Below are 12,329 nucleotides of genomic sequence, written 5' to 3' on the forward strand. Positions count from 1 at the left end.
TCCAGATGCCCGAGGCACCTCACCTCGGCCCCTGTTCCAGGACCCTCCCCCTTCCTCATCTCACTGGACCCTCGCAGTGCTTGTCGCATCGACCTCTTCTCTTGCAAGTTGCGGGCTCAACTTTCAAGGCGCCAAAGGCCACCCGTCCGCTGATGGCAACGAACCTCTCTTAGCTAGGTAAGGTAGGCTGGGTTTCCTGATGCCCACTGTGAACCTATGTGTAAAAAGGTTTACGCAACCCGCGCCGACCTGATGGTCAAAAGCAACAACGAGCAACCTAGTGCAAGAGCAACCTAAGGCGGATTGGTTGGTGCACTGTGTCAGGTCACCCTAACCAGGAGCTTGAGATGGCCCTAAACCACGCATCCCGCGGTCCGTTTCTTCCAAGAAAGCGGCCCTGGCCAGTGAGATGCCGGGAATATTCAATGGGCCCACTCTGCAGGGGACGGGCAGGCAGGGCCCTGGAGCAGCACGAGGAAGAGAAGGAGGGGAGGAGGAGACACCAAGGGCAAGGAGGGAGGAGGGGAAAGAAACCGACCAGTGGTCACTGGTGTCGTGGTTGCGGTGCGGTGCAGTGGACCTTACTTTCAATTCATACCTACCTAGGTACCTTAGGTACCTAAGGTAAGGTACCTAAAGGTGGTTGTTGCCTTTGCCTGAGTTGCCTGTAAGGACGGCATAGAGTATCCCATCACAGGGTTGCGAAGAAGTACTCTGCAACTACCTAACTACCTTGCCTTAGGCAGGTACCTAAGGTAGGTACCTTAGGTGCCTGAGGAGGTGGGCGCCTCGCGTGCCACGAGGTACTACTGCCGCTGTCGCTACCATTCCCACTCTCAGTATTGCTTGGACGCCTGTTACTACGACAGGCCTGAGTTACCCCCTCTCCCAAGACCTGTGCTGCCATCCCATTGCCCGCCCACCTCAGTTCCTGCTGGGGCACAAAGCCTCAGTATGTCTTGGGCCTGACCAATATTGCGACCACGGCCGCTAGATTAATCCCCCCAAGCACTCTATTGCTTCCCATTGAAGAACACCACTACGGTCGAAACGACCATAACCGCTCGCCTCAAGACGCTGCTGTTCCATCTCGTTCAAGAGACGACGACCACGGCGACGACAACGAGATCGCAAGTGAAAGATCTCTCGGCATCGGCACCCTCAGGGCAAAGCGGCAATCAAACCGCCCTGTCTTACCTTCCGCTCCGGGCCTTAGACATCACCGACACCACTCTGTGTTGGTCGCTTCCGGGCGGGCTTCCCCATCAGGCGATCCTCTCCCGGCTCTACTCGACTCCTGCTGATATCGCCGCTGTCGTTGCTCCTCCTCCTCATTCCCTCCCGCCCAGCGCCCACGACGCGAAAAACCTCCTAGCGAATCGTCGTCAGCATCCAACACGACTCTACCCGCCGGCACGACTGCTCATTCCCCCATTCAGCTTTCGGAATCGCGAAAACTCGCCCGAAGTTCCCTTTCTCGAACACGCCCAGCCTCGGAGCATCATATTCGTTGACACGCCGCGGAAGCCGTACACTTACTTACGCGCACACACGGCCGGGTCTGCCCACCTCCTTGGGAGAGAACGACGCCCCGCAACCCCCTGCTCCAACCTGCGCCTACTCGATTGTGGGTTCGGTTCCCGACGCTCAACATCTCGTCGCCCCAACCAACACACACACATTCTTTTCCCGTACTCACACGGTCCTTTCAACGGCGCGATTGACGACCGCTTCCCCGACTGGACGTTGCGAGGCTGGAGCAGAAGGAGCACTCCCGCCCAGATCATGACTTGACCCTTCTTTGGGGTATCAGCGCGACCGCCTCATCATGCTGATGACACAAACCGCAGTGCCGGCACTAGTTCAGGGTCAGAAGAGTAACGCCTACAGTTCTCGACAAAAACCCTCGCGCGAAAACCTCCGTTCCGAATCTAGCAACTATTACCCTTCACAACCGACGTTGGACGATTCCAACGTCGGCCAATCCTACTCAACTTATTCCCAGACCATCGCAGCCACATCCTCCCTCATGAACGGCATTGCGGGGACCGCCCCGCCGGGCACCATGTACGTCCGAGCCCTGTACGACTACGAGGCCGACGACCGTACCAGTCTCAGCTTCCACGAAGGAGACGTCATTCAGGTTATTACGCAGCTGGAAAGCGGCTGGTGGGACGGCGTTATCAACGGCGTACGCGGTTGGTTTCCAAGCAACTATTGTCAGATAATCACGAGCCCCGACGAAATCCCCGACCATGACCAGAATGGCGATCTTGGCCCTGTAGACGACGACCAAGATGACCAAGAAGTCTATGATGAGCAGCTTGAGGAGGATGATGAGTCGGAGATGGACGATCTTAACAACGCCCTTCCGCTCGAGGGCACCGACTTGAGCGACAAATCGAGAGCCGATTTCTGGATTCCACAGGCAACCTCCGACGGCCGTCTTTTCTACTACAACATGATGACAGGAGACAGGAGTATGGAATTACCTTTAGAGTCACCCGTGTCGACCAACGAGACTGGTCCGCGCAATAGGATGAACGTCAATGTTCCGGAAAAGACACGCCCACCCCCGGAGATGATGGCGAGAGGGCTGACGCAGGACGAGGATGAGGACTCGGAGGCGAATTCGGCATCGGAGCTAGAGGGCGAATCTCTCATGCTTGCGTCTCGCGGATCCTTGGTAAGATGTTCAATCCAGACGATGGTGTCCTCTTTTCTGACTAGGCCTACACGCAGCAGCCTCGCAACCGACGATCCAACAACGACATGCTATCCCCGTCCACGTCCATGGACTCTATGAACGGCATCGCGCAAATCACTCGGGGGGAGAACAAATATGTGAACCCGAATTTAGCACCAAGCACCACGCCCATGATAGCATCTGCAACGTCGTTCACGAGCACGTCCTACAATACGCCGCCGACCAGCACCGTTCCTCGGTCATTCTTCGATGATGGCTCAGCGCCACCCCTCACGTGGACTCGGCTCGTATCCAACATGCGCAGAGCCGTAGATCGCTACCGTGACGCCATCACAAGCAACAATCGCTCCGAGTATGTTGCACGAGCAGAGGATATATCGGACCATTTGAGACTGCTGCTCGCGGCTGGCTCGGGCACCACAGACAACCACTCTGGCCAGCCTTCCATTATCTCAACGAACAAGGCCCTTTATCCTCACTTCAGAGACATGATGTCCAAGTTTTCAAAGCTCGTAATTTCTTCCCACATCGCTGCGGCTGACTGGCCCAACGCCGAGTCGGTACAAAAGTGCCTGCAAGAAGCTGATGGCGTTTTGCTTGGTGTCTTCAGCTATGTGGAGATCGCACGACAGCAGAGGGGCGAAGAGATTCCTCGTCTGTTCCCTGGCTTCGTCATCGGCAGCTCCACGGGTGGCAGTTGGCAAAACAATGGCTTGGGGGCGCGTGATCCCATCACAGCCAATTTCCTCGAAGACGAGGAGGGTGTAGTCGAACCAACAGCACTGCTAGATGGTAAGCTTCTGGAGCGGCTTGATGAGCTGAAGAGAATGCTCGTATTCAGCATTCGAGAACTGGACAAGAACTTGGTCGTCGGAGACAAGATCATGATGCCATTCAAGCATGAAGTGATTGGCAACAACATTTGTCTAGCGGGTGGAAAGGTTTTGGAGACTTTCAAACCATGGATCGCAGTCATCGAATCGATCGACCTGTCTTCGTTGGGGAATAGCTTTCAAACGCCGCAGCTGGCCGACTTCAGCACCAACAAGCAAAGTCTGTACGACAACATGTCTGACCTCATCTTGGGTTGTCAAGCAGTGGCCGGGCCACTGGCTGATGAATGGGCAGAAGTGCGAGGTGAAGCTCTGGAAAACCGTCTAGACTATGTTCGACAGTGCGCAAAGGCGCTGGAGACGAATTCGTCACACATTGGGTTCTCCCTGCAACTACTGTCGGAACAAGTTCAAATTAATTTGCAGCAGCAGGCCGAATCGCGGCAGAGGGAGGACGTGGCCCAACGGGAACAGCTGCGGAGGAATGATACAATGCCGTACGACAGACCGCATCAGCGCAACGAATCTCGAACCATAGCTGCTCGACCGCCGATGATAACTTCACAGTCCTTCACCGAAGGAGACGGTACTGGCAACTTCAGAGGAGGCGACTATTCCAAGGTCAAGAAGATTTTGGGCGACGACCCCAATCCTCAGAGTAATTTGCCACCCGTCGATGATACCCCTGAATTCCTGAAACTAGATCACGAACCCGACCTTTCCTGGGATAACAAGCTGCAGCCACCTGTGGTCAAGGGTGGCACCCTGGAAGCACTTGTCGAGCAACTCACCCGGCATGACAAGTTGGACTCGAACTTTAACAACACGTTCCTTCTTACGTACAGGTCGTTTACCACTGCCCAGGATCTTTTCAAGCTACTCGTCAACCGTTTCGGCATTCAGCCTCCCGAGGGCCTCTCACAATCTGACTTCGAAGCATGGCGGGACAGGAAACAGAAACTCATTCGCTTCCGTGTTGTGAATATCTTGAAGAGTTGGTTTGACAATTTTTGGATGGAAGACCACAACGAGGAATCGAAGCAGCTCATCCGAGATGTCTATACGTTTGCCAGAGACACGGTCAAGTCAACCGAGACACCTGGGTCAGGGCCTCTCATGACCGTTTTGGATCAACGTCTCAGCGGCAAGGAGGCTGGAGCGCGACGCATGGTTCAGACGTTGAATCAAAATACGCCGTCGCCTATCATGCCAAAGAACATGAAGAAGTTGAAATTTCTAGATATTGACGTCACGGAGTTTGCTCGCCAACTTACGATCATCGAATCGCGACTGTATGGCAAGATCAAGCCAACCGAATGCCTCAACAAGACATGGCAGAAGAAGGTTGCTGAAGGAGAACCTGAGCCTGCACCAAATGTCAAGGCTCTCATCTTGCATTCAAATCAAATGACGAACTGGGTTGCGGAGATGATTTTGGCACAAATGGATGTGAAGAAGCGTGTCATTGTCATCAAGCATTTCGTTTCGGTAGCAGACGTACGTAAAGCAATCTCACGGCAATGCAAGTCTCGCACTAACGATACGCAGAAATGCCGAAGTCTCAACAACTTCTCTACGCTTACATCAATTATTTCGGCGCTTGGAACTGCGCCAATCGCGCGTCTCAAGCGGACTTGGGATCAAGTCCCGCAAAGGACTCAGGGTGTCTTGGAGACGATGAGGAAACTCATGGCCAGCACCAAGAACTTTGGCGAGTATAGAGAGGCTCTGCACGTGGCAAACCCGCCCTGTATCCCCTTTTTTGGTGTGTGATCCCAATGAACTGTGAAGCCATTAGGAAGTGCTGACCCAGCCGAAGGTGTTTATTTGACTGATCTAACCTTCATTGAGGACGGTATTCCGTCTGTCATCAAAAAGACGAACCTCATCAACTTCGCGAAGAGGGCTAAAACAGCTGAAGTTATTCGTGATATCCAGCAGTATCAGGCCGTCGGCTACTCCTTGCAACCTGTCCCCGAACTACAGGACTACATTATCAGCAACATGCAAGCCGCTGGAGACGTACATGAGATGTACGACAAGAGTTTGCAGGTGGAGCCGCGCGAGCGAGAAGACGAGAAAATCGTAAGGTATGTAGCTCTGGAAGACCAGTTCGTATTCTTGGGGCTGGGCTCAGGCTGGGATGAGAACGCAAGCCTTGTCCGATACACCACTCTTGTTCTTCGTTCCATGGCATGCAGCGTGGTCAAATTTCTCTCGCTGACCCAAGCCTCTTTACTTTAACCTCCACTCCTACTGTTTGACATTGCCTGCTCGCATCTAAGAACATATGCTTATACTGTTGAAATATTACAGGGTACTTGCCGAGTCAGGCTTCCTATGAAAGCCTGTTGGGACGAGATCGACGCATCGCGCCTCCGCTACATGCACCACTACGAACGGTCGTCCATAGCCCCAACTCGATGCCGCCCATTCAGCCAGTGTGCGGCAGCATGCGCTGATCATCTGTGCAGCCAGGTTGTGCGCAGCGACCGGCCCTGTATGGGTCCGTCCCTGCGCCAGACCATGGATTCATAGATGTCTTCGGCCATCTTCAACTTGTGGGTACAACATGCGCTCCACTCGGCTCTGGAGCACGCATGGTTGAGGACGGGGAGCAACGTCTCCAGGTAAACTTGGATTCGCCGATTCGAGCAAGTCGCGACTCCGGCGGACGAAAGAAAGGACGACCCTACGAGTGTCGCGGGCCATTAGAGGCAGCGACGGGTGTTTTCTAAAACACGAACGTGGGCATGGCATGGCCAAGAGGCGAGTTGTAACATCGACAGCCACGAGTACGAAGGGGGGGCGGCGGGGTCGCGTGGGTATACTCATACCTATCTCGGTCGTCAGCCGGCAGGCAAGGGACGGATGAGCTATGGATGAAAAGATGAATGAATGAATCTTGGTGTATGATATTCTGGGATAAAACCATGATGAATGCTTGTTTGTTTTATTTTATTTTTGAGCAGCTGGTCACGATCATGGCCTGTGTTTACTCCCCAAGCCTAAAAAGCAATGGAAGGACTTCGACGTCCACGTCGAGCGCGCGTGGTATGGTTCAAACTCGCTATTCCATTTTCTCATAGGCGTGTCTTTGTCATGGTTTTGCGCATGTTCATGTACAAATCAGAGCTCCACTGAAAGAAATGGACTGAAGTGCGGTGCAACTTATACCGATCATTTGAGACCATTGACGGCAAGGGAAGACTGACAGCGACGGATATGTCCTTCTACTGCGCCGAGTCATTTGGGGGTGAATATGCGGCAAGTATTTTGTGACGGAATGACCAAGCTTTCTTAGCCACGTATTATCACGTGGCACTTGTTGTAACTAGGGTAGAATTGACAAATACAAAGCATTGCGACAAGATAATGGTGACCGAGTACAGCAAACGCTCTCGCCGACGTGGTCACCAGAAAGTGTCACAATTCAAACGTCTCAACCGTGCCACATACACGGTACTAGCCTTGGTTCGTGGGTTCATTAAGAATGACTGTCATACAATCCGGTCGTGTGTTGACCTAGGGTTGATTATGTAGAAACATTGCAGTAGCAACATGTTCAGCTCCGAAAGGAACGCGTGATAAAGATTTTGTTCGGGGTTAGTGTCGGTGCAGCTTAGCCTTAATCTTGTCTCCAAGACTCTTCTTCTCCTTTTCTGTGTTATCGCCGGGGCTGTGAGTTCGCTCTTCGCTACCGCTGGTCTTGTCATGTTGACCCGGCTTAGCGGCGGCAGCCTTTGCGGCGGCAGCAGCAGGATCTTTCTCGTCCATCAGGCCTAGTTACCTGTGTGAGCACAGAGATTTTGTACCGGTATAGGTGCTTGTACTTACGGTCCGCCTCCCGGCCAGCCCCAGGTTTGGTTGCGTCAAAGTCACCACCATCAGCTGCTAGACCGGTGCTCTTCACATATTTCTCTCCAGTACCTTCGCCATGACTCTTCTTCTGGGGACCATCCTCCTCATCATCCACTGCTGCGTCACCGGCAAGACCGCCATCGCCAGAAGCGCCCTCCACTCTACCGGCGTCGCCCCCACGTTCTTTGGCCACCGCCTCCAGCGGCTTCGGGCCCGGTCCGTCGAGCTTGTCGCCCTCGTTAGCGGGACCTGTCCCTGAAGTGCTGACATCTTGACCCTTGGGTTTCGGGTCGGTAGCAGGGTCAGTCGGGGATCTCGTGTCAGTTTTGCCGGCGGCGCTATCATGCGGAGCTGCGTCATCTGCGGATTGTTCTTTCAGTTCAGGCTTGCCAATTTGATCCGTATGTTTGACAGTGTCTTCGGTCGTGGCAGATGTCTCTGTGGATGTGGCAGAGGCGATTGTCGACGTAGCATGTTTAGACGCCGTGCGAGCGTCGTCCGCAACGTCGGCTTTCTTGATGGGATTCTCTAGCGCCCGTGTCAGCATGGGCAACTTGCAAGTGTGCCGTGCCTCTTCTGCTTCATACCGATGTTGCCGGCGTCATAAGGTTCGCCATTGCTCGTATTTCCGGACACGCCAGAGACAGGCTCTTCCTTAGCGTCATTTGTTCCCCATATGGCCTTGGTTGCAGCGCTCGCCATGGTATTGATGGCTTCCATTATGACTTTCTTATTTCGGTGTTTGTGGAATCCCGCAGATTTTCCCGACTCTCAGTGATGTGAACGCTGTTTGGGTGTTTCCGAAGTCGGGGTGCGATGTACTGGTGGTTCAATGAATTCGCGTTGGTAGATGCTATGGAGAGGGAAAACAGCTGCCGGGGCGAGGATGTCATGAATCTTCTTATATGTATCTTCGGCTAAGTCTGACGTCTTCAGGTCCTGCAGGTTCCTTGTCTACATTGCTACCTTCGTCGATGAGCGCACCTTGCTTAACTTGGACAGCGGGGGGCTCATCAAGTGGTGGGTAGGGCAGGTCCGGCACAAGTCCCTTCTGGCGCGGCTACGGTAGCGTGCTATGCAGGCTTTTGATGCAACGGTTGGAACGGCTCGGGTAAGGACGATATATCTTGGCCCAGGTCGTCTAAAGTGTACCTCAGCTATAGCAGCAGAAGAGGCGCATCGGGAGTCGACTGTGCCACCTCCTTGCCCGATATTTGGCATTAATTGTGTAAGTGAGGTACATAGTACTCGAGCGGCGGTGGGCACATCATGGCTAGTGTAGCAGCCACGTCCGGTCGTCGTCTAGATGCTCTTCAGTCGAATCCTGACCTCGGATTCGTCGTCGCGGCAGCAGAGGGGAGACCAAAGGTGGCTGGGGGCGAGCCTAAAGCAAGGCAGTGTGGGTTTGGAAGGGGGAAGGGTTGACGGGATTAGGCCTGGGGCAAAAGCAAGCAGGCCGTGTTGCGATTGTTTGGTCATCTGGGAGCAGCGCCTGAAGCAAGTCACGTCAAGGCTGGCGCAAACGGATGAAGTGCAGTGGCTCCCGATGTGGAAGAAGGACGAAGGCCTGGCCAACGAGCGGACAGGTATTGGTGTGGTGGTTCGTCATCCTGCGCGCCTGTCCATCATCCCGCCAAGGTAGCCCTGCGTCTTGACGGAGGGATGAGGGGCACAGGTGGGATCGGTCGATCGTTGGCTGGGAAAGTGGGACAGTCTGGGGGAATCTGAAGAGCTATGACGTTGGGCGGCACGCGTGCTATATGGGATGAAGGAAGCAGTATCCCAGCGTGATGGTGAGCTCAGTGAGAATCGATGTGAACAAGATAGCGCACCGATTACGTCATGGGTCGGATGAGGAGGTTAGGTAATGTACATGGCAGGTATGCAGTACTACCGCAGTATTCGGTATCAGCTGTCAGCAGGAAGCTTGGGAAGATGGACCTTCGTTGCGTCTTTGCTTTCGGTGCGCACCAGCAGAAGCCAAGAAGGGCACCATCACCATGCTTGTCCCGCTCCCGAAGCTTGGCTGCCGCTAAGGGTCTTCTTCATGGAAACTCGCGTTACCGCTTTCACAAGCGCCATAAGCCATAGCTGTGTTTCCATGCCACGCCTTAGCTCAAGAAGCGCTGCTCTCCCCCTCTCTTTCGGTGGGCGGGACGGTGAGGGTGGAAAGCCAGGTCGAAGACCCCCCAAGCATCCAACGCCCCGTTTCATCACATGCGGGACCTTCGGCGTGGAACCCGGCCGGGTACCCGGCGTTCTAGTGGAGTGGGTAGGTACCGAGTCGGAGTTGCCTGCCAACAGTGCAGGCGGTCGCTGTTACGCCTTTGACGAAAATATGCGATGTGCCATTCCTCGGTCTTCCCCATCGCGTGAGTTGGATCGACCACTTGCCCGTACACCGTTTGAAGGCGACATAAAGTGGACCTCCCAGCGTTCTGGAATGTCCCTCGGGCGTTGGTCCACGTACTCGACTGGCCTAACCCAAACAACATACCGATGCGTAAGCCGCGCGGTATGTCATGCCACCATGCTGACACCAACTCGCTGTGCACGTTTGAATGGCCGTAGCTGACGGGATGGGCTGGGTTTATCAAGTTCCTGCACCCTTTGTCGCGACAGGTCTAATCTCGCGTGGACCTGTGTTGAGTCTCCGGTGCATATTCCATCAATCTCCCGCCACACAGCTCTCCGGTGTGCATCGAGACATGGTCCTTTTACTCGCCTTGTATCGATTTTTTCTGCTAGTCAGGGCAGCTGTGCCATTCGACGACCAAATAGCACCGTCCTCTGGAGGTCCGGACGAAGACCAGCACGTTATTACTTCTCACCAAGGCACGTATTGAAATTCATTTGCCACAAGATATGTCCTCAACTGATCTTGAAGCCTCGCAGAGTCCTTGTCGGGCACAACCCAGGTTGTTCCCCTCCTGACTCGCCCTGGATCACCCGGCACAGCCGGCCTCGTTGCATTTGGGGACTCCTACAGCGCGGGAATCGGGACAGGCGTACATGGCAAGGAGACTGATTGTAGACTCGGAGAGCGCGCACACCCTGTCTTGATCCACGCTGATCTAGCAGGAAGCCAAGGACCCAATACGACAGCCTTCCAGTTTCTTTCCTGCACCGGTTCTACAACTGGTAACATCGTGTCGGGAGGCGAGCGCAGTCAGGTCGATAGCTTCAACGCCTCGATCAATGCAGACTTTGCGCTGCTTTCTATTGGAGGCAACGATCTAGGCTTCTTCAAGGTGATGAACGCCTGCATCTTTCGCTTCTACAGCTTCTACTCCGGTACTTGCGAAACGGCACTACATGAGGCGGCCGAGCAAATCGAGGGCAGCGCCTTTGAACAACGTCTGGAGATGGTCGTCATGCAGATATTGGATAAGGTCCAGTGGGAGAAACGCCCTTGGTTTGTCATCACCGTCACAGGATACGCGCGCTTTTTCAACGCCGACACCGATGAGTGCGACAACTGCACGCTGGGTGTGTGGTCACAAGGCCCCAAACTTGATCGAGTCCGTGTCCGCAAGCGCATGAACGACCTGGTCCTCGCAGTCAACGATAAACTGAGAAAGTCCATAGACAACGTCAACTCCAGGTTCGCGCAGCCCAAGGTGGTTTTTGTTGATTATGATGCCAGATTCGATGGCCATCGCTTCTGCGAGCCCAATGTGACGGAGCCAGCGTACAACAGGACCGAGACGTGGTTCTTCTTGGTGGGTGGGAAGGACAACGATCCGAACGTGATGGACCCCACACCGGCTCCGAATGGTACCGTCGCTGGCGCCGGTTGCGACTGCACGTCCGCAAGGACGTTGTCATCCCCATCTCCTTTTGTAGACCCTGATACCTGTCTGGGCCCGGCTGAAAATTCCGGAGACTGGGGTTTGCTTGCCATCTGCTACATGGCCAGGGCACAACAGGAAGATCCATCGCTACGATTTGCCCGCGACGACATCATATCGCAAAACTCCATGTAGTATGTTCCTACATATTACGGCAAGACTTTCCATCCGTGAGTGATCTTTCTTGATGGTACATGCTGTCTCAGGCTTCCGATACCATAGACTGACGAGAACAAGGAGAAGCTTGGGTCACGAGGCGATCAAGGATGAGATATACCGCGTGTGGGCCGAGCTAGGGTTTGTGTACGGATAGACGCAGCGGACAGCCTACGTATGCGCATCGCTGCAGCTGTGTGATATGCGTTCGTCGCAAGCTACTTAAAGTGGCACAACGTCGTACTAATGGGCCTGCTCAATCGCCCGTTGTGCTAGGAGAGCCCATTCACGATTGACAGCGATTCCTCCTTCTTGTAAGACTCATCGGACGTAGCCGCACACAGAGCCTGTGTGTGGAACGACGTCGAATTGAGTGTGCTCGATTCCTAGGCATTAGTCGGAGAGATTCAGGTATCTGGATGCAGGTTGCGCCGAAACTCCGTTCTTCACATGTCGACGGCGGCCCGGAGGATATGGCTGCAGGGGAAGGTGGTACCGCGGTCTCCTTGGGGATGCTGGTGCATAGGTTCGCCGGGGGTGTTCTCTTCTTGGCCCGGAGAAACTCTCGGGAAACTTCAAATAGAACAGCTTTTCGATCATCGATGTCCTGTGTGCGCCCTCAATTGCTGCCACAGGTACTGGTTTTGGTAGGATCGGACGAAGACTTGCTGTTGCCAGGGGAGGAGGAATTTCGAAAGAAACTTGTCCGCATAAAGTGGTGCAATGGAGATGTTCGTCAAGTGCAGAATGCAACCGAAAACGAGGCCGTACCGTATGGACAGACTGACTCTTTCGAATCTCGCGTTGCCCTTACAGCGGTGTCTCGTGCCGAGTAACTTCCTATTGGGCAGCCTCGGCGTTGATCTGCTTCTCCCACCTCCGCTTCCTTGGGCCGCCGGGGGGGGGGGGGGGGGGGGGGGG

At 54.4% G+C, this 12,329-nt stretch overlaps 2 protein-coding genes and 1 pseudogene across 3 annotated transcripts in view; 2 read left to right on the top strand and 1 right to left on the bottom strand.

Annotated features, from left to right (window-relative positions):
• Positions 1 to 1,828: 1,828 nt before the first annotated feature.
• Positions 1,829 to 6,078, top strand: GCG54_00006229 (Cell division control protein 25; the record flags this gene model as incomplete). Its single annotated transcript, XM_045406239.1, has 6 exons — positions 1,829 to 2,686; positions 2,731 to 5,037; positions 5,089 to 5,305; positions 5,360 to 5,742; positions 5,857 to 5,942; positions 6,015 to 6,078. 6 exons carry the CDS (start codon positions 1,829 to 1,831, stop codon positions 6,076 to 6,078), a joined length of 3,915 nt encoding a protein of 1,304 aa, XP_045265622.1.
• Positions 6,079 to 7,146: 1,068 nt separating this feature from the next.
• On the bottom strand, positions 7,147 to 8,121 carry GCG54_00006230 (annotated as a pseudogene). Its single transcript has 2 exons — positions 7,378 to 8,121; positions 7,147 to 7,322 (listed from the first exon to the last, which is right to left on the bottom strand). Coding segments are annotated over exons 1-2 (920 nt in total).
• Positions 8,122 to 9,900: 1,779 nt separating this feature from the next.
• The window catches only part of GCG54_00006231 (SAGA-associated factor 73), a gene marked incomplete at both ends in the record, with an annotated part of 9,836 nt that continues 7,407 nt past the window's right edge, over positions 9,901 to 12,329 (top strand). The window contains 3 exons of the mRNA XM_045406240.1: positions 9,901 to 9,916; positions 10,297 to 11,386; positions 11,496 to 11,549. Of these exons, the coding sequence (XP_045265623.1) occupies positions 9,901 to 9,916; positions 10,297 to 11,386; positions 11,496 to 11,549 (1,160 nt within the window). The remainder of the gene's footprint in view (positions 9,917 to 10,296; positions 11,387 to 11,495; positions 11,550 to 12,329) is intronic.

Source organism: Colletotrichum gloeosporioides, assembly GCF_011800055.1.
Source record: "Colletotrichum gloeosporioides strain Lc1 chromosome Unknown consensus_36, whole genome shotgun sequence".
Classification (NCBI taxonomy): domain Eukaryota; kingdom Fungi; phylum Ascomycota; class Sordariomycetes; order Glomerellales; family Glomerellaceae; genus Colletotrichum; species Colletotrichum gloeosporioides.